This window comes from Archocentrus centrarchus, chromosome 12 (genome assembly GCF_007364275.1).
Source record: "Archocentrus centrarchus isolate MPI-CPG fArcCen1 chromosome 12, fArcCen1, whole genome shotgun sequence".
NCBI classification, from domain to species: domain Eukaryota; kingdom Metazoa; phylum Chordata; class Actinopteri; order Cichliformes; family Cichlidae; genus Archocentrus; species Archocentrus centrarchus.
Genome location: NC_044357.1, coordinates 15,579,701 through 15,604,083, shown reverse-complemented (window position 1 = coordinate 15,604,083; position 24,383 = coordinate 15,579,701). Strand labels below are relative to the sequence as shown.

The 24,383-nt window shown below is 38.9% G+C and overlaps 3 protein-coding genes across 5 annotated transcripts in view; 1 reads left to right on the top strand and 2 right to left on the bottom strand.

Annotated features, from left to right (window-relative positions):
* Positions 1-2,697: 2,697 nt before the first annotated feature.
* Positions 2,698-8,217, bottom strand: noc4l (nucleolar complex associated 4 homolog). The gene is made up of 15 exons (XM_030742812.1): positions 8,057-8,217; positions 7,820-7,940; positions 7,632-7,738; positions 7,298-7,405; positions 7,042-7,191; positions 6,849-6,951; positions 6,651-6,685; positions 6,511-6,561; positions 6,318-6,429; positions 5,419-5,479; positions 5,192-5,302; positions 4,055-4,218; positions 3,872-3,954; positions 3,566-3,679; positions 2,698-3,471 (listed from the first exon to the last, which is right to left on the bottom strand). The coding sequence occupies exons 1-15, from the start codon at positions 8,207-8,209 to the stop codon at positions 3,352-3,354; spliced, it is 1,593 nt and encodes a 530-aa protein (XP_030598672.1). The 5' UTR covers positions 8,210-8,217; the 3' UTR covers positions 2,698-3,351.
* Positions 8,218-10,153: 1,936 nt separating this feature from the next.
* pus1 (pseudouridine synthase 1) lies at positions 10,154-18,087 on the bottom strand. 2 transcript variants are annotated; one of them, XM_030742021.1, is made up of 6 exons: positions 17,991-18,087; positions 11,807-12,033; positions 11,571-11,708; positions 11,262-11,364; positions 10,435-11,135; positions 10,154-10,347 (listed from the first exon to the last, which is right to left on the bottom strand). In XM_030742021.1, the coding sequence occupies exons 2-6, from the start codon at positions 12,008-12,010 to the stop codon at positions 10,315-10,317; spliced, it is 1,179 nt and encodes a 392-aa protein (XP_030597881.1). In that variant the 5' UTR covers positions 12,011-12,033; positions 17,991-18,087; the 3' UTR covers positions 10,154-10,314. The 2 variants fall into 2 exon arrangements, with proteins under 2 accessions (XP_030597881.1, XP_030597880.1); XM_030742020.1 differs by lacking the exon at positions 17,991-18,087 and adding an exon at positions 12,343-12,676.
* Positions 17,920-24,383, top strand: part of atp2a2b (ATPase sarcoplasmic/endoplasmic reticulum Ca2+ transporting 2b) — a 24,697-nt gene continuing 18,233 nt past the window's right edge. Inside the window, exons 1-5 of one of the 2 annotated variants that reach the window (XM_030742019.1) lie at positions 17,920-18,559; positions 18,875-18,892; positions 18,987-19,069; positions 21,208-21,312; positions 23,073-23,211. In XM_030742019.1, coding sequence (XP_030597879.1) covers positions 18,442-18,559; positions 18,875-18,892; positions 18,987-19,069; positions 21,208-21,312; positions 23,073-23,211 — 463 coding nt within the window. In that variant the 5' untranslated portion in view covers positions 17,920-18,441. The remainder of the gene's footprint in view (positions 18,560-18,874; positions 18,893-18,986; positions 19,070-21,207; positions 21,313-23,072; positions 23,212-24,383) is intronic. The other variant, XR_004020650.1, reaches the window with a different exon arrangement.

Here is a 24,383-nt window from a genome sequence, read left to right as displayed (position 1 = left end):
CATGTGCGTGTGTATGAGTGTTATCACTGCAAGAGAGCTTCACTCAGTTACATAAGAGAGGATTAGTGCACAGACACACAGTGAAGAGGGGTGTGTGTGCGTGTGTGTGTGTGTGTGTGTGTGTGTGTGTGTGGGGGGGGGGGTCATATAATTGGTACTAAATCTCTATCTATGGTGACATACTTTGTACATTTGTGCAAGCAGGCACTGACTTACACACAGGAGTGTCGCATTCACACTAACTGCAATACACAACACAGACACATGCAGGGTAGAGATGGTTAATGATGCTTCGACTGTACTAATCTACTCTAACAAATGTTCAAATGTCTGTTTTTTAATTTGTCTTTGTTTTATACTAACAAGATCAGAATTTCTTTTTTTTTAATCACCCATTTTTGATTAATTATACAAGATGTGGCTGGCTTGTTAACAAAATCAACATCGCTGTGTCAAAAAACTAATTGAGAAAGAAGACATGAGACTGACTTGTGTAGAAAAACAACAAAAAAAACTGTAATTGGCACCTTCTTCCATTGTTTCTCTTAAAGCCTCAGCCAAATGCTCGAACAGATTCTCTGTGCTGACTCACCTTGGACAGCTTCTAGTTCCTTGCAGGGGATTGTGGAGGAGGAAGATGACAGACAACAACAACAGCAGCAGCAGCAGCAGCATGCAAAGCTCAGGACTAGATTTATGCAGAAATGTCCCACCCTTCAAAGACCTCTGTGAACCACCACTAAGTACCCAAGCATCTCTGTCACAGGTGTATCAGAGTGAGAGAGTGCTATGCCTTTGCCATTATCCACGCCTGACTGGGGTTTCACATTTGCTATTTACATATTAAATAATCTCAATATATCATTTTGATTTTTATGGTAAACATTACTTTCCTCTAAAGGTGTAAGTTTGTTACTACTGTAAGGCCATGTAGCTAGCTCACATTAATTGTGAGCAAATAGCTCTTCACTGTTTACATATAATTTTTCACGCCTCATTAAAAGAAGACAAACGATGAAGAAACGAACTTAGACGTGGATTCACTGCACTGTTTGAAATAATATTTTACAAAGGTGGCTGTGAATGGCTCCTAAGTGTTAGAGCTGCTTCAGCATATAGGCTACTTTTCAGGAGGTGAAGAAAATGAAAACTGCATTTGCACACTCAAAAAAGTACAAATATTATGGCCTAAAATATATGATACTGCATCTTAAAAGCCTCTGCAAGGAGTGTGTTCCATTGTTCTTACCCATTAAATAAATGGTCTTCAGTCTCTCTCATCCTCTTCACACTGGTCACGTTTTGCTGGATGGTGTCATGTCCATCTTGTAGTACTCCACAAGAAAGCCCAGAAAAATTATAGAGATATTCTAATCTTCAAAACAGTAGGGATTCACTGCAGACACTGTAGCTTCCATGGTTTGAAGCTCTCTTAGTACATTTTTGGAGAGCTTTCTCTGATATGACTTGTTCTTTTAAAACAGAAGTCAGTTATGATTCAGAATATTTCTCTCACAGTGTTCTTGGTACCCAAGGCTGCCTGCTGTGTGACCATATGGCACACTTAAGAAGAGAATGAAATATGAACAGGAGATGGAAAAAGATCATTTAAGGCCAACTTTAACCTCACCTGTATGACGGGAGAACGGCTTCATTAAGGCATGGTCCTAACCTGGCAGTGTAGTTAACCCTGATGTATTAATGTAAGCTAAAGTCCGTATGACATACAGTGTTGTGCAGAAGTCATGAGTCACCTTTCATTTCTTTATGTTTTGCAAGAAAAATGGGAAATACGTGCAGCAATTTATCAAAGCATGCAAACATACTGAGAAACAAAGTATGTAAACCAAGGCTAGGCTTTCTTCTTATTCAAGTAGTCTTCAGGAATAGTTCTCCAAACTTCTTGAAGGACATTCAAAGCTCTTCTTTGGATGTTGGCTGCCTTTCATTCCATTCTCTGCCAAGATGCTCCCAGACTGCTTTAATAATGTTGAGATCCATCCACTGGGGCAGCCAATCCATGACTGATAAGTGTTAACTGGGGGGGGGGGGGGGGGGGGTTCTATCTAGGTATGATTTTACTGCATTGGCACTCCGTTTGGGATCACTGTCATGAAGCTATTGCCAATTAAGACACTTTCCAGATGGTATTGCATGGTGGATCAGAATCTGACCTCTCTTTGTTCATAATTTTATCAGTTTTGATAAGATTCCCAACACCACTGGAAGAAATGCAAATGTTTAGTGGAAAAATATTTTATGCCTGTCAAATTGGGTTGACATTTTACAGATTCACCTAAAGAAACTGGAACTAACAAACTGCTTGCTAGTAACAAAATTACTAAAGATGACATTTAAGATTGTTTTTTTTTTTTTGCTAAGTTGTCTGTTAGGTGTAGACACAACAGTGACTCCCTCGAGTTAGGTGCCATTTTTATGCTTGAAGGATCCTTTGGTCACTGTGAAGTGGCTTAACGAACAAAAACCATCCCTCTGAAAATGGTCAGGTACAAGGACTGGACTGAGTGAAAAAGCAGCCGATGGCCAAAGAAAAAAAACAATGAAAGACTTTTTGAAAACCCAGAGAACGACTGCTGAAGGCCACTTTAAAAAATTACAAGTCTGGCTCTCTGGAAGCAAAATATATATATATATTTTTTTTTAAAAAGGTTGACTCAGGACTTTTTCACAGTAGAGTATAACAATAACATGTCCTGCCTAATTTTGTTGCACCAGAATACAGCCGCACTAAGTGAAAATATGCAGTGCACTGAATGCTTTTGTTGCTTAAGCAGAGGCAAAAAATGTAAGAAAAAGCAGTTACGACATAATTTCTAAAAAGTACCATGGCTTAATATTTACCAATAATTGCCCATTTACATACTGTATGCAAACAAGTATCTCTGAATTCTTGAAACACACTTAACACACTTAACACTTCTTATTATCACTACCAAATAACTCATAAAACGTGGGTCTTTGAGTGATGTATACTGAGTTTAGCTACAAATTTAAAACAGCCTACAAAAAACAATGCTGTTATCTTCAACCATGCAAATGCTTCTAAATTTAATATGAAACGTATATGTAACAGTGCACTAGAAAAGGTTTTTATTGACATAGACTGATCGCACATCAAGGACAGTCATGTTAAAAAAATAAAACATGAATAAACAAATGCAGATCATGGTAATGTCTCCTCTTATTGCTACTGTTAGTCCCAAAAAACACACAGTTTTTTTTCCTGGAGAAAATTTAGTCAACACTTCCTGATAAATGTTGCACTTGAACGATGAACAAGTCTAAGAAAGTTATAACAATGCATACATCATCCCTTGCTTTTGACTCATTTTATGCCAGACAGAAGTGCTGTCCTAACACGTCTCCTCCTCCTTTTAGTAACTGTGTGGCAGTTTCAAACTCCAGTGGGATGTTCTTGAGCTCAGGTTGCTTCAGGTCTCTTTCCATCAGCTGTGGATAAGAACATGAAACACATTATTCATCATAAATGAATTTGATGTGAACAGAACTAAAAGGAAATTCAATTATGAAAGCGTCACATCACCTCATATGTTGCGATCTCTAGTGTCTCACTGATGTCATCCTCCTGTTCTGACAATGGTGTGTTGATCAACATCGCAGCTTTGGCCACATCTGGATGGTAATGTTTTTGCAGCGTCTGTAGAAAAGAAGACAGGAAAACGTGTTATTTTTAGCAACTGTTCCATTTAAATTGGACTTTCAATCGTATGTGACATTTCTTCAACTTGTTTTCCCCAAAAAGAAAAAAAGAAAAATGGTAACTCACAAGTCGCTTGTCATCAGCGTCAGAGGTGATTCATTTGTGAATCCAAAGCTATCACATACACACCTTAATTTCCCACAAGCTGCTCTCTAAGGCACGGCACTGAGCAGGATCCTCTTCATCCATCAGATAGGGATCCTCAAGAGGCTCTGTCACCACAAACAGAAACAAACATTTATCATATATCCCACAGACAATTCATACAGGCTTTTAACACACAAACACCAACCAAAGAAGTCTGACACTCACCATTTTCTGCACTGGGCTTGTGAACGAGGACTCTGCAGGACGGGTGGCGACGGATCAGATTGTAGATGAAGGGCAGCACTATGAGAAGGGCTGTAGGCGGTGCTGTGAGAGCCAGACGAGCCAGACGTTTGGCAAATGCAGCCACTAAGTAAACTGGCAAGTGACTGAAGGCAAGCAGAAACAGAGCATGCATGATAACGATGTAGATCCTGCAATTTCATGCTCATTATCTTAAGGAGTAGGATGCTGATAATTAGTCTATTCATCAGTTTAACCCTGTAAAGTCAAGTGAAACATATTTGGCACATGAGCTTTTGTGAGTTTGAGACCTCTACATCAGTATGGTTTTCTTTTTTTCCCTGGAAACCCTGAACGAATTGCACAATAGGTTTTTAAGCACTACACTGCACAAAAATGCCTGATGTAGGGAAAATGATACAAAATAAACCTCAAAAATGCATATTTTTAGATGCATAAATAAAAATGTAAACGTTATTCAGTAGCTCAAATACTGCAGGTTACATAGTAACAACTACAACAATGTTTATACAAACCTAATTCTGACAATGTTGGGACGCTGTGTAAAATGTAAACAGAATGCAGTGATTTGCAGATCTTATAAACCAATGTTTTCTTCACAGTAGAGCATGGAAAACATATCAAATGTACCATTTTAAGAAAAATATCTGTTTGAATTTGATGGCAGCAACATCTCCAAAAAGTTCAAACAGGGCCGTGTTTACTACTGTGTAGCACTCCCTTTCCATTTATTCATTCATTCAAGCTGCAGATGTGCAAGCTGTGAATTCCATGGGTACCTCATTACCATCAGAGACGCAGGCTTCTGAACTGAGCACTGGAAAAAGCCCAGTGGTCCCTCGTCTCTTTAGTTTGGAGGACACAGCATCCAAAAAGAATTTCAAATTTCAATTCGTCTGACCACAGAACAGTTTTCCACTTTGCCTCAGTCCATTTTAAATAGTTTTAAAAGTGAATAAAATAAATAAAATTATGAGATTTGCAAATCATTGCATTTTGTTTTTATTTACATTTTAGACAGCATCACAGCATTTTCAAAACTGGATTTAAGTAAGTGGATAAAAAGGATTAAAAAAAAAAATGTGACTGAATTCTTACCTGGAGCTAAGGAAGAGATTAGCTAAGTGGAAAAAGCGCGCTCTGTACTTCACATGAAAAACACAAGGCTCGAGCAGATTATACAACTTCTTGTAGAAATCAGGGTAATCTCTGCGAACAAACAACATATAGGATTCACACACATTTCTGTGATCAAATCCCTTCTGCATTTTGCTGGAAATAATGTGATGCACTAAAAGAGACTAATAAATGTAGTTTTCACTCACAGGTTATGTTGATGTATGAGGACAAAAAGCCCATTGAGTGCCAGCAGGCTGATTGCCCCACCTGTTCAATGAAAACAAGAGTCTGCTGATTACCCTCACTTTATAGCAAAGCTGCAGCGGATGCTGAACATATTAAAGTGATATTTTTCCACCTTTCAAACTCTGAGATGGCATTTTTTGCAGCCCTTTCTGAAGATTACACACCACTGTTAATTAGCACTTGTACTAAGCAGGATTTAAAATACATGCACCCCCCACCCACCCCCGTTCCTTTGGGTGGAACACACTCCTTAAAATCTGTTGAACAGCCCGACAAAGGTTTGTATGCCAAAAGATGTCAGTTTTCAGGTGACATATGACCGTGCCATGGAAATAAAGATATTCTGGTACAAGGACTGGACTGAAAAATATTTTTTTAAATGGGGGTGGCTCAAGACTTTTGCACAGTATTATATACCCCTTCCCAAAAGCATCTCACACAGAAACAATTTGAATCCACAAAGCACTCAAATATTTTTCACATTTACAGTTTGGATAGACAAACAGATACAGTCAGGAATCAGGTGACAGAAACTTTTATACTTTTATTTTACTTAACCCAAGCTTGAGGTTAAGGTTGGGTCTGAGTACAATAAATTTGGTCAGATTGTGAATGCCAGGCTCCATGTAGACGCCACTGCGCCCCTCTCACTTGTTATGCCTGTGCAGACACTTCACTATAGGTACCGGTCTAGTCAGGGAGAACTACAAAATAATTTAATACTAACAACTACTTCCCCCTAGTGTCCACATATGTCTATGCACAAGCCAGTGTAAACCTGGTTAGAGTCCAATTCATCAGTCTAAATCACCTTATTGGTTACTGTCACTATAGAGCCATGTGCACATGCAAAACTTACCAATTTCATAAGCAGCAGTCAAAAAGTCAATCATGAGTGTGGGTTTGCTCATAAACGGCAGAATGGAGTCATGTAGTATCACCAGGACTTTTTTATACATGGTGCTTGGCAACTACAACAGAGCCATTAAACATTAATGAGACACATTACAGAGCACATTACAAAGAAGAAAATGTTGGTCTAATCTAGTTACCTTATACTTAAGAAAACCGAGCCACATTCTCTCAAAGACACGCTTGTGTTCCTGTGTGGCAGAATATTTAATAACATTCAGGAAACCTTTTTAGGTGCAAAAAGAAATGTGAAGAACTGATTTAAAAATATTTTACTTACATTCAGCTTGGCAGCTTTCCAGCCCTCGTGCTTGGCTGGAAAAAAGAAGAAACATCCCAATAATGACTTAACAGAAATAATGTTTATGCCCCTAAAACTCCCCATGCAGCAACACTTTAACATCATCACAAAACAAAAAAAAAAAAAAGAGAGAGAGAGAGACTCCACAGGAATTTTGACATCTTAAAAAAGTACTACCTTCCTGTTTGACCATGAAGTTGGTTAGCTCTGACTCCTGGCTTGGCATGCTGATGCTGGACATGAGTGTGAACACATTGTTCTGATATACAGGTAGCACAGCCTAAAAGGAAAAAAAAAAGCATCCAGTATTTAGCAAATCACGTCATTAACACAGAAAAAACATCCATGTAAGTAGCTTCAGTTTTCCTACCCCTTTGTTTTTGTCCATGACTTTGCCTACATTGCCACGGATTGAGCTCATCACATAATAGCGCACATCCTCCATCTCAAGAAACTCCTGGAACCTGGAGATCAGCAGGGAATTGTCTGTAGTTTTAGACAGAAGGTTTTCCACCAGTGCCTGGCAGAACAAGAAAACAAAAATACCAGAAGGTGCCACAAAAGTCCACCAAAAGAACACATAAATTATTAATTAACTCCAGCACAGATGGTAAAAAAAATCCTACCTGGATCAGTTCCCTTGGGAAGCTGTAATGTTCACTCCAGTCCAACTCCTCAAGAGGATGCTGTCCTTCTCCTGCAGCAAATTTCATCAGGCAGCACAGGCCACTCTCCTGTATACAAAAAGTTATTTAATTATTTATTTTTCTTGTTTAAATGAATACAGTCTCCTTCCTTTAGTCCCCAAGCACCGCGTAATACACTGCACAGCGGTGGATTCATTCTAACAGTCACGTGTGTGAAAATTTAATGCGATAAAACTTTTTTTTTTTTTCACGTAACTTTTACAAGTGTGTGACTTAAGGAGAAGAACGATCCGGTCTCAAGAAGACAGCTCACCTTGATGTCATACTGTTCATGGCTGAGGTTCTCAAGCAGTATCTCAACACAGCTGTTGTAACGGTGCCGCATGAATATCCGGTACTTGTCCTGGGCACTGTACCCACCTGGACCAGGCAAACCCAGGTTAATGGAGATAGGTGCAACATGCATACATCCACCTCAGAACTAGGGCTGCGTACACTCACCGCTCACGGCGTCCTCCTCTCCGGGGAGTTTTCCTATGAACAGCTCTTTCCTCTCCAGCAACGTGCAGAACAGTTTGCTGCACGCACTGACGGCGCTCATAACATCCTTCTCTTGTTCTGCCTGCACACAGACACGAAGAACACAAACGCGCACACTTGCTTAGCGGTGATCATGCTAACGCAGCTAAATGGCACGGATCCAGTGAAGTGTGAACGCTTAGGTGTGTAAATATATACCTGAAGGCACTCAAGAATGTCAAAAACGTCGTTGGCATGCTTTCTGCTTTCAAGGACACGCTCGACGCTTCTGCTGAGATCGGCTTTAGGTTTTTTTGCTCGCTTTTCTGTTATTTTCCCCGAACTCACGTTGCGCTTTCTGGCCGGTGCCATGTTTACTGGCTGAATATTCTTCTATGAGGTTCATTGGCGGTTGACAGAGCAGGAATCTGTGCATTAGCGCCATCAACTGGTGTGGAGTGTGGAGCCCCCATATCCTTTCAGTGAAATTAGCCTAAATATGGCTCGATAACACAAATGTCTTTATCTTTTGTTTTATAATATTCATTAGATTGAATTCTTGCCCACAGTAGCTGCATCTGTCTGTAGTGTGATTCCTTATTTTTAAATGCACTGGGTGCCCAAACCCACACCATCCCTCTTCCAGCACATCTCATTTGTCCCACTTTCCTCTGAACTCTATAATATCATTTCTTCTTCTTGCTTTTGCCACCCTTTCTTAAACTTTTGCCTAATAATGTTGTATCCTACTGCAACTCTGCACATTATGTGACTTCCTTTGCAATCTTATCTGGAATTGAAACCTTGACTAACCTCTCCCAAAAAAAAAAAAAAAAAAAAAAAAATCACACTCACTTACGCCCTAAATTTAAACTCATGATTAGACTAAACAGATGCGTACATATGAGTTATAGGACTGCAAAAGTCTTGAGCCACACTTCATTTCTGTATGTTCTGCCAGGAAAATGGGAAAAAAGGTGCAGCGAGCTATTGAAATATGTGTAAACATATATGGAAATACAGTAAATAAGGCAAAATCAGAGTTTGTACAATTCTAATGAGCCTGAAAGCCAATATTTGGTATAACCACCTTTATTCTTCAACACAGCCAGAACTCTCTTAGGCAGCTTGTGATTTATCTTAGCAGTCTTAAGGAATAGTTCTCCAGGCTTCTTGAAGGACATTCAAAGCTCTTCTTTGGAGGTTGGCTGCTTTTTGTTTTGTTCTCTGGCAAGATGATCCCACACAGCTTCAATAATGTCGAGGTCCGGGCACTGGAGAGGCCAATCCATGGTTGATAGTGTTCTATTGTGTGTTTTGTGTCTACCCAGGTATGCTTTTACTGCACTAACAGTGTGTTTTGAGATCATTGTTGTGCTGGAAACAGGAAGACACATTTTATCAGATGCTTTCCAGATGGTATTGCATGGTCTATCAAAATCTGATGGTAGTTCTCTTTCTTTATAATTCCATCAGTTTTGGCAAAATGTCCAACACCACTGGCTGAAATGCAGCACCAAACCATGACAGAACCTCCACTGTGTTTTACAGCTAGCCATAGACACTCACTGGTGTACAGCTCTCCTTGCCTGCTCTGTACATATCGACAATTTGAACCAAAAATGTCTCATTTGGATTTATCACTCCATAAGACCTGTAACCAGATTTTCAGTCCTGTTCTTCTGTAAATTAGTGTCATACCTCCATCTTTTTCCCCCGCCATTTCCATTCCTTAAGAACAGCTTCTTGACAGCCACTCTCCAACTGAAACCATTTCTGACAAGGTTTAAGAAAATGGATCAACTGAAGGGCCAGATGCATCTTTCAGGTTCTGCATCAGGTCTTTGCTGGATTTTTTGTTCCTATTTTTTTTAAGGCCATAACTTTCAGATACTGTTCAGCTGCTGTAGACAATTTTTTTTAAAAGCCTATCACTTCTTCTTTTGTCCTCCACTTGTCTAATTTCCTTATTAATTACCTTACAGTGATCAGAAGGTGAAGTTTTCAAAGTTGACGCTTCAGAGCCTTACAAGAAATCCTGTTTGTGAAAGAGGATTTCACTATAAGATACAAAGTCATAATTACAGAATTCAAACTTATTATGAGTTGAAAAGTCACAAGTAAACATAGTAATTTGAGTAGGCAGTACTGCCTAATTTGATTCCACTGTAGCCTTAAGGGACTTCTTTCAAGAGTCAAGCAGGCAGTTATTACTGCAGAAATATCTGACAAACCAGACAACCAGTTTCAGTGTTAATTAATATTAGGAACCAATCGTCTAACATTAAAGAACAGAGACGCTTTTATTGTCTTGTTTGTTAATAACATTTATAAAAAAAAAAAAAGAAGAAAAAAAAAGAAATATGATTTAATCTCACTCAAAAACAGCTAGAATACCAGTTTGTGAAAAAAAATTCCTAAAAAAACAAAGAGTGCTTTGGTGAGATGATGTATCTTCTTTCTGCAGGAAGACTGGCCTAATCAGAGGCATTACCTTCATCTGCATCATCCTGGAGGAAGAGAGGAACAAGTATGTAACAAAACAGATTTTAAATGTCCAACATCAATCTTTAAAATAGATGTGAATTCCCAGATACCTGTTTTTTAACTTTACTGTCTTGCACTTCAGTAGCTGTGGCATCAAAGTCATGAATAGGCAGTGTAGACATCCAGCTCACCATGGAGCCCTCTTCACACTCTGTCTCAATAATGGTGGGGTAGATATGGGACTCTTTAAAGGCCTTGATTGCCTCCTCTTCCCGATCCCATTCCAGCTTCTCATGCAGCCCGTCCCCTCCGAAACGTTTATTGTACCGGTCAAAGTGAACCCTTTCCAGGATGAGGCCAAGTCCCGGAGCTTTGGGAACATCTACCTTGTCCTGCCCCCAGCTCCGCTCGATCACCTCCTCCTTTGCATAGCCCTTGATCACTGCAATCACCAGGCCAATCATCTTGCGGATTTGGTGCAGCATGAAGCTCTGGCCTCGCACATTGATTACTGCAAACTCATGATTTCTGCGGATAAAAGGCTCACCGCAGGACATCTCTGTGATGTAGCGGCGAGCACTGGGGTCATTTGGAGCCTTCTGGGAGGTGAAGTTGTGGAAGTTATGTGTTCCTTTGTAGAGGGCAAAAAGGCGATTCACCTTCTGAAGCGTCTCTGGTTCCAGGCGAAATTCTGCTATATTCCCTGTATCATAGTCTTTTGGGGAAAAGGCCACTGTTGGAAGCATGTACGAGTATGTACGAGCATCACAGTTGTTTTTGGAATTGAAACCCTGCGTCACTCGTTTCAGTCCTGTAGGTTGAAAAGTTAAGAAAAATTTTTTTCTTAAGTTTCATACAGAGTCCAATCATAAGCATCCATCATACAAACATCCTGGACTTGTAATTCAGAATATAATTCAGAAAACTGGTGTCTCACCAAGCACTCTGATCTGCGGTGGCAGATGCTCATTGACTTTTTCAATTAGGTCATCAATCATCCTCACTTTTAGAGACACCACTTGGCCAGCTGCAGACACGCCCTAAACAAATTCAAATAAAAAGTCACGATCACCAACACCACTAAAAATGTAAGAGACCAGTTAGGTATTATTAACAATTATATGACAAGGCATAAAACAAAGACACCATCAACAGCTAGGCAGCTGGCAGTGCAGATACAGTTCCTCTAACCTGCCTTGCTGGCCAAAATTTGTGCTACGAATTCTTATTGTGTCTAAGCACATACCTTATCTGTTCTGGCACATCTTTGGAAAGACATCTTCTTCATTTCATCACCATGGTTTTCAGGAATGCAACCAGATTTAATAAGAGCAGCAACCAGATCATCTTCAATGGTCCTGAACTGGGAGTTTCCAGGATTTCTCTGGAACATGGAATAAAATTACAGTTACAAAAACAAGAAAAACTTTAGAACCGTTATTTATAGTTCTGTGGCACAAAGGGGCCAGCTACAGACTATACCTGCATCCCATAATATCCCTTCCCGGAGTACGCCATAAGGAGGACCACTTTCTTTTTGGGAAATTTCTTTTCATCTTCAGGTTGTTCCCCTTCTGTTTTCAGCCTTTTAGCTGCCTGGACCCTCTCAGCTGAGTCTTCATTTTCCTCACTGGTCCTTTTCAACAGTGTAGCTGTTTGCTTCTCCATGTTCCCTTCACTCATCATGCGAAAGAACTTAGAAAGCCTCCCTGTGAAGGAAACACAAAATAATCAGCGATACCCATTACTTTGCTCTGTGATACAGACTGTGAGGGGATTTTTTTTTAGATTGAAAACACAATAACAATAAGGTAAAGTCATATCAGGGAATAAGTAAACAAAATTGTGCTAAATAAGGCAACATAGCACAGAAACTAGCATGCCGCTTTCTGCATCTATAGTGTGCGGCTATGTAAAACGAAAAAAAAAAAACAGAACTGGATATCAGAGGATAATCATCCACAGTTTGAAGACTTCAAATTACACATTTCATAAGAGGTTTTGTTCGGCCGGCTTACCGTTTCTCTCTGTCTGTCTGTGGTAAAATAAGGCACAGAGCAGCGGTCGGACCCGAAACATGTCAGGCTAAACCATCTTTAGAAAAAACTGCAGCTAAAAGATCCTGCGAAAGATGCAAGCTGCTCTGCAAGCTGAAGAGCCTGAGCTAGCGCGAATTAGCAAATAATTTAACTAACTAAAACTAACTTTAAAAGGGTATCCCAGAGGTCTAAACGAGGCTTAATGACTATGCTAATAAATATATAGGAATACGGGGGAGAAACAGTCGCTATATCGTAGTGAAACGCTCTGCATTAAAGCTGACATTTACATGCACATGCACACATGGAAAGCGAACTTTGACCTCTAACAAAAATCTCGCGAGACTCGCCATGTTCTCATTTTCCTGCCTGTAACATATCAGTGCCTAATTTTATTTCAAACAAACATAGGTGAGGAGATTAGAATTTATGGAAGAAATATAATGTACCTTATTGTCCCTGTTAAATTACATTTTATATATATGTATACACTTTTTTTTTTAATTTTACATTTTATTAGCTGGCTAAGTATAGATAAGTGGCACCATAACATAATCTTCAGTGTGACAACAAATTTCAGTATGGTCAGTCGACTCAGAAAATTGCTGCCTTGAAGTAGCAGTGTAACGATAATTGCTCGAAGTGTTTATATTTAATATGGAGAAAACATGAAGAAGATATTGCACACATACATCAAAACTAAAGTTACATGGATGTCAAAGAAATTGCAGATGTAGGTCTATGCATATGTAGCAATATTTTTGTCCACTTGAGAGCAGCAAAATCCTGTAAACAGATTCAGGATTTTTTTTTTTTTTTTTTTTTTTTACATGAGTAGAACAAGTTTGAAGTGCTCGCAGTGTAAACTCACATTTTCTTCAAAACAAAAATGTTATCAATACAGACATGAATACAATGATCCTTGTGCATTTTAGGCTGTTTGCATCATGAACTTGATCAGTAAAGGGAGTGGGGAACAAACAGCAAACAACAGAGAGCATCTTATATTGAAATTTATCATTGCCATTTAGATTAAAGCTACAGGTTACTATGTTAAACGTAAAAGGTGACACTCAGTACCATGATGTAAAGGGTAGCTACTTGTTTCTGGAGGTTTACAAAGACCTCATCTTCACTAATAATATGCTGTGACTCATATAACAGGCACACATGTGTATAAACACTAACATCAAATTATGGTGGCGAACAGGTTAAGCACTTCCAGAGAAGACAAGTGTTTATGTCTTTCCCAAGGACAACGCGGAACGTTTCTGGTTTCCAAGTAACAAATTAACCTCATCATCCTTGGATATCCTTATACAATTATGCTTTTTCATAGCACCTTATAAGGTGATTGGCCAGTTTTCTGCTGAAAACCCAAAGCCAAACATAGGCATGCTGTGGCAAAAAGGCTTTGGTTTCCACATTTCCATATCACACAAGGCATGGGCCCATTTTTCCAGTAAATGTAGATCTTAACTGGACTCAGTGGGGACCATTAGTGTGAGAGAGTAATTCTTCAAGATTTATAGCACAGCTGATAAATGTAGGTGGATAAAACCACTCAGAGCAGGTGTATTTTTCTGTTAATTTATGACTTTACACAGTCAACTTTATCACTCTATCAAACAAGGATATGGCTAAATGTTTAACCACAAAATTTAACCACTATAAATCAATGTGTGTGGTCTTTTTAAACATATGGTTCACATTCAGACCTTCCAAAGTCAGGAGAATGCATGATAAGAATGTGTCTACCTTGTGGATAAAAATATGTTTGATTTTTCTGTCAGTTACAATTAAAACAGTGACAAACTAATTGCATTATTTGTGAACAATTAATATTGTTTATTCACTGAAATCAGCTTTCTTTTTATCATCAGTGTGCAGAGAGGTCTCATCTTGAGTCTTGCAAGACATCAATCTAATGAAAAAGGGATTTTCCAATCTCCAAGAGAAGTCAGCTTGCTCCCAGTAAGCCACTCAGTATACTAACAAAACAGACCCTTTTTTTTTGTCTTTACAATGCTTGCACTCACCTGTACTCCTCCACAGAGTGCGCACTGATCTATTCTCATAAGAAAACAACCACAGTAGGCCTTTTATGAGACTGGACTGAAACTCACTGCCTCCCACACATAAAAATGATTAGAAAAACTATCCTCATTGTCAGCAACGAAATCCACACCATCCATTACCCTGCTGGATGAGTTATGTAAGCTGCCGATCGAACCCGACATTACTAAACATGAAAAGAAAATGGATTCATTTCATGTGCAAATACTGAAATAGACTTGATATGAGTATAATTCATTCTACTTGGTGCCACATCTTGATTTGTGTGAACTGTATTGAGCAAGAAATCTGAGATGCTTCAACTGTGAAGTGATAAGTTACTGCCCTTCTTTTGGGATCAGTTTTTAGCACTAAATTGCAATGGCCCATGAGCACCTAATCACCTTCAATCAGTGACTTTCAGCCACTTTGCTTTCAAAATGCAGCCACTTTGTGATCATATTTTAGTTTTTGAACATTCATCGCATTGCATTAAAGAACTAAAGTGACCAATCATGGCTCTACTTTGGTTGAAGACCATATATTCATCTACAGTACTTGCTTCAACTTAAGCACCTTGTGTCATTTAGCTGTTTTTTTTTCTAGAAAATAAATACAATAAACAATACAAAGTGATGCTGTTTTATTGATTTAAAGTTTGTGGGGAAAACTCTAAGGCTCTGGATCATTGTTTTCATATTTAACAGGATCTTGTTGAAGCCTAACAGCTAATAATAATGGAATAATTGCAAGAAAACAATACATCCATCCACTTTCTCACCATTTTCATAATCTTTAAAACATTCATTGACTTCATGTGTCCTTTGGATGAGAGCATCCTGTATAGAAGTCACTCCAGAGTACCACAGGATAAAGGTGATCACCCAGAGCAACTTTATATTGATATGCATTAATAATTCATGCTAGTAGGTCAAGTGGATCCAAGGTAAAATTCCCCAGAGCCACCAGATTTCTGTAGACGGGTCTGTAGTTAAACTATAACAAACAGCCTGGAATTCATTTACTGCCATTCAGTCCTCACTTTCTTTTATCTGAAATTTTCACATGAGTAGCTGACTGTGTGTGTGTGTGTGTGTGTGTGTGTGTGTGTGTGTGTGTGTGTGTGTGTGTGTGTGTGTGTGTGTGTGTGTGTGTGTGTTTTGTTTTCAGGCAATCCCTTCTATCCTGCAGATTCTGACTTTCCTTCTCAGTGAGGAGGAAAGTCTCTCACTGTGGCAGCACATGTTAATCTCAGAGGCTGAAAATAACTTGCCTTTCAGATAGCAGATAGTGCAGGCTGCAAACCGTTTTAAGCAGGCGGGAAGATCTCAGCATCTTCTGGTTTTGATTTTAACTGCTTAAAGCATGAAACAGATTTTTTTATTTTTTTCATTTTTAACTTTAACAGCCTTTTCTGTTAAAGTTGTGATATCTCTGTGCAAGAAAAGTTAGACATGGCACTGCCCAAGCTCACTGTATAGTATCAGTGTAAAGATGGTTTCTGGGACATTTTAACTGATAAATTCTTTCTGACACAACGTTAAAAGGCCAGGGAGCACAAGATAAGGCTGACTGTGTTATATCACTGGTAAGGCTGGTTTATCAGTGTGACAGAGACTACTGGGCTTCTTTTCAGACACTGAAAATAGTCAAAACACTATCAAATTCTGCACATTATGATTTACAATAAGCATGTACACATGTTCACAGGATCATCACGTGTCACTGTAAAACATGTGCTCTACATCAACAAATCCTCAACGAATCCCATTATTTTATGACAGAAAACATCCTTGACTCCAAAGTACCACCATTCTACAGTGTGTTAAATAGAGCAACATCTAAAGAGCTGCAGGCCTCACTTGTCTCAGTTAAGGTCAGTGTTCATGATAACAGTAAGAAAGACACTTGGAAAAAATGGCATCCATGGGAGAGTTCCAAGGGGAAAACTATTGGTGACCAAAAAGAACACAAAGGTTTGTCTCACATTTGCCAAAACACATCTTCATGATCTCCAAGACTTTCGGGAAAATATTCTGTGGACTGGCAAGACAAAAGTTGAGCTTTTTGAAAGGTTTGAGTCCCGTTACATCTGGCATAAAACTAACATAGCATTAAGTTTGCAGTAAGTTTGGAGCAGCTTTGCTGCTTCAGGACCTGGATGACTTGTTGTAATTGATGGAACCATGAATTCCACACTCTACCTGAAGGAGAAAGTCCAGCTATCAATTCAGGGCAATGATCTGAAACATTCGAGGATTTTTTCTTGTCATTCGCATCACATTTACATGCAGTGGAACAAAATTTCTGTCCTCAGGTCCCAGTGTTACCCTTAAAGAAGAATAAATATAAATAGAAAGTAACAATAATATAATAGAAAAATATACATATATACATATACACCCACACACATATATATACAAACACACACACATATATACACACATCCATACCCATACACATACATACAATTGACTAATATAATCAATAGATGCTAACAGTTTGAGATGCAGTAAACATACCAGCAAGTCCACCTCTGAATTGCTCAAAGTCCAGAGTTAAATTCAGACTTTGACCAAGCGTGAACTCAAAAATTCAAAGGTTCATGCTCAAAAACTCTTCAGTGTGGCTGAATTAAAACAATTCTGCAAAGAAGAATGGACCAAAATTCCTCCACAGTGATGTGAAAGACTCATTGCCAGTTATTACAAATGCTTGATTTTAGTTCTTGCTGTCAAGTGTGGACCAACCAGTTATTAGGTTTTACTTTTTCATATAGCACCAGGTAGGTTTGGATAACATTTTTCCCTTAATAAATGAAAACATCATTTAAAAACTGCATTTTGTATTTACCCAGATTGTCTTTGTCTAATATTAAAATGAGTTATGGATGGAAACAGTTATGGATGGAAATTAGTTATGGATGGAAACACGTTAGTTTCCATCAAACTAACGTGTTAGAAATGTGTGTATGTGGGGGAAGGAATACTTTTTACACAGCACTGTATATAAGCAAAAATTCTTAGTCCATTTTCAATTTTCCATTAGTCCATTTTATTTTATTCATTTTTCATCACCGGTTTTTAATAGTTTTTCACAGTACACTCATATATATATATATATATATATATATATATATATATATATATATATATATATATATATACACACAGGACTAATGCAAGATGGCGACTTTTTTTCAGGAATTTTCTATTATCAAAGTTTAGCTCAAAAATATATAAATTTGGATACTGGAACGTTGACTTGACTTATTACCAAACTATATTTAAAATACTATTGAAAAGCATTTTAACGAGCTGTTACATGTTCAAACTGAGTAAACACATGCTCCAGTCTGGCGTTCCCACCGTGTAATTACGAAAAGTCAAACGAGTGTGTGTGAGTGAGAAAGAGAACGAAAAGGACTTCCGGTATCTCCAACCAATGAGCTGATTCCACATGCGGACACCGAACACCGCATTCGAGAAGAAACGCGATTGGTGCTGATGAGGACGCTGCTGATTCCGCAACACACGGGCGAAGCGGGCGAAGGGTGCTGAGCTGCAACTTACCCACATGTTTAAATCAACCATTCGGACTCCGTATTCCGGGATTCGCTGTTTTAAATGAAAGTGACAGCATTGACAACATCCAGCTGAGACGGCGGCGTTGATATGATTTGTTTGTTCAAGGTCTCACGAGGAAGCTAGCGAAGCAAAGCCGGCGAATTCAAGCGGAGCCGAAGCAGCAGAAGCATAGTTAGCTAGCTTTAGCCAGTTAGCCGCTCGCTAGCCCGGGAGCCGCTAATCTGTCCGCTCTCGCCGTACACCTGTGCGTCACGCCGTCCTGTGTTGGAACTACTTAAGCTCGTAACACTCATTACTGTCGGTTTCCATTCAAATATATATCTTTTTAATTTAAATTTCAATCGCGTTGACAACGAAGGAGGGAGGGAAAAATCACCTTGGTAGGGTTGAGATTGGGACCAGCCAACTAAGCGGTGTCCTCAAGTGGCCATTCACCATGGACAACGCACACACAAAGACGGTGGAAGAAGTTTACAGCTTTTTTAATGTGAACGAAAGCACGGGTCTGAGTTTAGAAGAAGTGAAGAAACAACGGGAACGATACGGGCCAAACGGTAAGCAGCTGGTTTACATGGGTTTGTTCAAAAACAAGAAGCTATTCTCCCGGTGCCGTGTATGGCCCGTGGCTCCCGAGCTGTAACGTTAAGGCGAGCGAAAAAGGAAGCTGGTTGACGTCACCATATGTATGTTGAAATACTGGAAACCATCATTTTTTGACCATACTGATAATCGGCGTATCAGCATTCTGCTGTATTATCTATCAGTGTTAATATACTTCAGTTCCCCTACAGAAATACGCATCAAGTATTTACATTTAACTGCTTGTCCATCTCTCTTTTTGCCTGCGGCGTGAATGGGATGCTCTCCAGAACTGCCAGCTGAGGAGGGTAAGTGAACCACTCCGTATACTTAAAAAGAAATGACCTGTACATATTTAAAATTTATCATACTTAAATTTTCGTGTGTCCCCCCCCGCCCCAGGTAAATCGCTTTGGGCACTAGTGATTGAACAGTTTGAAGATTTGCTTGTGAGAATCCTCCTACTTGCTGCCTGCATATCCTTTGTAAGTAATAACACGTTTTGTTGGCTGCGCAGGTGATGTGTGCAGTGTTCATTCAAGCAATATTGGCCATTCATTGTGGTAGTATTGAACAGGTTGTGACACTTGTATAAGTCATTTACTGATAGCATTTTAATGATAGACTAAAGAGAGAGTAATTCATATTGAATACTTGAATATGTGCTTGCCTCATATCCTCCGAGACTTGATTATTCAGTGTTGAGTATAAACTGTAATGCTAAAACTTGGCATCTGTCAGCCTACACATTGTATAGTCATTTTATAATTGATTCTCTGTTGATCATACCTCAGGGAGAAAACGGTTCAAAATAGGAAATAAAGTCACCCAGAATTTGCCTCGTGACACAACTCAGATATATTTTTTCCCGATTCTGTGCAAACATGCCTTTGCTCTTGAAGCAAATCATAAATCCTCTTCAGGCGTGTTGATTTTAATAGAGATTTTGTTAACATCAATAGTCAAAAAGTCTGTAGTTCAAAAGGAGTACTTATATTGAGTCAGGCTGGGAACGGGTGAATATACCACTGTGACAGGTTTGAATGTGTGGCATATTGTTGAGCAGCAAATATTTGTATGTTAAAGGGAGAAAGCAACAGACATATGAGAAGTCAGTATATTTCTGTAATGATGGATTTTTTTTTTTTTCCTGGTGCTAACATACCGCTACATTACAGTGATGACTAATATTTGGAGTCATTACTTGTCCAGTATGAACAAACATAACTTCTGAATGCTTTATGTTCTTGCCACTGAAAAGTCGCGATCCCCTGTGTAGTGTATGCTTGACACAGTGGTAGGTTCAGTGTCCTGTGGTGGTGGTGCTGCTTCTACTCTAGGATTGGCCGCTAGCCCATTGGCTCAGGCTATCATGAGACATCAAGGCATGGTGACAACAGCCAGCTATGCTTTCAAAGCTCATAAGTCACCAGCTGTAGTACTCAGCCTACTCTCAATCACACCACATGCAGACACTTCAGTGTGGCAACATTTGACTATGAAGTTATATGCGGGCATTTGTTAGGTGTTATATTTAAACACTCAGAAACTAATGGGTGCAGTGTAAATTTCTTTAGTAGAAGAAATTAATTTGATGATTGATTGGCAGTGCCGAAATAGGTTAGAGTAGGCGAGAGGCAGTTGAGACATTCACTTGACACACATATCTCCTGGCACAGTTTCTAAAAGAAGAGAAAGTGATTAATACTCTTACATACTTGGCCCCTTTAGCAGGACTGTCAGAAGCTGGCTTGATATCAATCATAAAATTTTAAATGATTGGCAAATATAATTTTAATCAACAACAACCACCTGTAACGGAAAGTGTGGTTCTAGCACAACTCCACCAACTAACAAAGTTCATGACAGAGTGTGAGATTCCAAAAATGAACCTGATAATAACCATTGTCTAGAAAGTTGGCCTCAAGGCAAAAATATATGTAAATAGTAATAAATATATAGTTATATTCACATTTTGTCATTAAATAATCTAATTGCATCAGGCTATGAGGTTATGTTTACTAGTGACTTGCATTTAATTGACTTACTGAGTTCTTTCATAATATTTTCCATATGAAAAGTTGAAACATTTCATGTGAAACAAAGCTGGAGTCACTACACTTGTGTAACTATTTGTCTTGGGCCATTAAACAATCAGCTGGAAATAGCTTTGACCTTTCCACCTCCTTTTTGTCCATTCAAGTGGATGACGCAATATGGTGTTCAACATTGATATATTCTGTTTAAGATTGTGATTTTGAAAGTCCTTTGTATTTGGAGTCAGTTGCCAAAAGGGCAGGTTCTGTGGAATTGGGTAGTATATTTTCAGTGTCAAGTCTGTAAGCTTGTCTGCTGAGAGCAGTGGTGTGTCACCATTCTTGTGACTTTATGGAACCAAGCAAACAAAAATTATAGGACTCCAACGAATAACCTAAAATTTAATCCTGTGTAAACACATTGTTTCTCAGCAGTGTTCATTTCTGGCTGTTTGGGTGAAAAAAAGAAAAGATACTATTCATCACAGGCTAGGGACTAAAGTGCTTCGTGTATCTCAAACCTAAATATGAATTGCTTGTAGTGTATTTGATACCTGTTAATTTGTCTTTGTCTGTTCTGTATGCAGGTGCTGGCTTGGTTTGAAGAGGGAGAAGAAACCGTTACAGCCTTTGTGGAGCCTTTTGTTATCCTTCTAATTCTCATAGCAAATGCCATTGTAGGAGTCTGGCAGGTATGTGCAAATTGCAGTTGTGAATCTTAGCTCAGCATGGGTCATTAAAGCTTGTCTTGCTGAGTGAAAATTTTATGTACTGTTATGAGTACTCAGATAGTTCACTTGAAAGCAGAGAGAATATCCACATAACATTAGACTTAGCTTAAGAAGTAACTTTGCTCAAGAGATTTGGACCAAATCAGCTAAATAGTTGTGTGACATTAATGCTGAGTGGCGAGTGGAATAGAGTTTTCCTACCAGTTTCTGCTGTGACAGTTATTCATCATGCTATTAAAGCTTAATATCTCAGAAAGCAAATACGTGTAGGTATTGTATAGCTTGTAGAAGTTTCAGAACAGGAAACTGATCATGTTACGGACAAATAAGGCTCGATCAGATCACCAGTCTCAATCAGTTTAAATTAAGCAACTTAATAACACGTCATTGAGTCTCTTCATCCTAAGAAGTGCTCTTTGCAATTTGTATAAATCTATCTTCTCGCCTTCAACATTGTATTCTTACTATCAGTTGTTAGAATTCATCAAAATTATATTTTTCCCCACTGATTAGGTCTGTAGTTAGGCTTAAAGTAAGACCACACAGAAGATTACAGAAATGGAAAAGGACATAACAGACATGATGTTTCATTGGCACCTTGTTTATTTATTACATAGTTTTATAAAAGATTTATAAATGTCTAAGGAACTGCTAGGGGAAGCTGTGCATGATAAACTGTGGCTAATATCTGCAGACAAATTAACTTCTTCCCTGGGGTCAGGATTGAAAGCTCAGGCTCTTTGTTAAATAAGGTTTCTCACTCAGTGCTGATGTAATCCAAACGGCATATTTGCTTGTTAAAACTACCTGGGGATAAATATCCAATTTACTATTTTGAAGTTTCCACATGATGATAAATCATTCCACACTACGTCAAAGACACCTGTTAGGCTGGGTGGATCTCTGCTGGGTTATCCTGTAAAGTAAATGTTCATTGAACAGTCGTGCCGAGGCTTGTGTAAATGATTGGCTGTTAAGGCCGTTTGCCTTTGTTTATACCTACAAAGCCACTGTCAATGATGTAGAGGAGAGGAGGATATATTTGCTGCTTGCTGTTCTAATATTGGTTCTAATATGGGTCCTACCTGTTGTGAAGATGGGTGCCTATAATTTTGTATGTGTTCTTTAGCTTCGTTTAACAGGCCTCACCTTTAGCAGCAGCCATTTTAAAGGCTTTGTATCCACTTTTCTGCACTCCCTTACAATGACCATAACTTGTGTGCCCCATCTTATGTCTATTCATGTGCAGCCTACTTACAGCAGTGCTAGGAGTTGCCATTCAAACTGTCCAGTCTGTGAGCAATCAGCTAGACAAAGAAGGTAATGTGAAGAATAGTTAGGATGGAAGTGAGCGAGAATGAAAAGGAACATTTGGGAAAACTAAAGTAAAAATGCCACCGTAGTCTTAAAATAAGAACAGTTTTACATGAATTTTGATTTCTATGACAGTAACTCTAGTGTGTTGTTTCACTTCTGAAAATGTAACAACTACGTTTTCAGCCTTTTACAACGCACCACAGTGTTTACACAAAACGGCTCCACTTTGTACCCGAGTTTACTTTGTTGCTTTGCTTACATAAAAAGATGACTCTCCACCCTCCAGTATGTACATTATGAATAGTGGTACACTGACTATCTTAGAAGTTGCTTTAGTTCATCCTCAGCCTGTGAGTTGCATGTGTGCGGTTGGCTTGTTTTTAACTCCTGTTTCTACTTTTAAGGAACGAAATGCAGAAAATGCCATCGAGGCCCTCAAGGAGTATGAGCCAGAGATGGGGAAGGTGTACCGCCAGGATAGGAAGAGTGTCCAGAGAATCAAGGCAAGGGACATTGTGCCTGGGGACATTGTGGAGGTGGCAGGTAAGACTAAAAATATCAGGTGTACAGTAATATAGGATGCATTCTAATATTCCAGGTGTTCTTATCATGAAAGAAATGATGCAGACAAACAACAAAATTAAAAACAGCATATTTACCATCCTTTTCTGACAGAGGAGAATGTAATGTACCATTGATTGGTTTGTGTCGGTGTCTGGTTTAAGTTTACCAGTTTTTAGCTCAACTGTTTCGAAGAAAAGTCAAGCTGTTGTCATAACCTTGGTGTTGGTGGCAGCGGCGTCTGTTCCACAAAAACTTTAATGTTGGCCATAACTCGAACGATGTGACCTAGAATGTTTAAATTCACACCGTAGATGCAGCTACTAAAAATCTCGGACAAGTTTGTATCTCGGTGACCTTGGCCTAAGTGTAAAGGTCAGAGGTCAAGTGTTCTGAAAATTTTGTGATAACTCAAATGAGCTCACCTAGGGTGTTCAAATTTGCACCATAGATGCATACTGTTCAAGCTAGAACCATCAAACTTCACACACTTCACTGACTTTATTATAAGAGCCAAGCGTTGGGACCTGCTCAGTGGCGCTCTTGTTAAACTGGTTGTGGTACTGGTAATTGTTCTCTAGAAATTTAAAACATGGCTGAAGTCCAGCAGACAGGTGCTATTAGTAAATAAAATAGATGTACAGTTCTGTAAATGCAATCAGTTATGATTTACGTTATACATGTAGACAAACAGCTGATCCCTCATTCTGTTTATCTCCCTAGACTATTTCATAATAATTGTAGTACCAAGTAAGTTATGCAATACAAGAGCAGAGGTCCAGTCTATTACTGGACATTGGTTGGCTGACCTCAACTTGGATAGGGCCACATATGTTTGTGTTTTGCGTCACTGCTCCTCATTCCTGTTTTGTGTGTTTTCTTACTGAGACTTCATTTGATCTCTTTATCTTTTATCTTTATTCTTGTACTCTGTCTTGGGAGTCTATTTTTTTCTGTATTCAAAGTAAAGCTTTAGTGGACTGTAATGTTATCAAAAGCTTACAGAAGGGTTGTAGATTGAATTGGGATCCACTGCCCTTGAAAGTAAATGCTGTTTCACTCTGACATAACTGTCCCAGTGTAACTTCTTCCTTATTAATGTTGCTACTTAATCATTTGGTTAAGAATATAAGGGCATTAATTTGTTAGTGTGG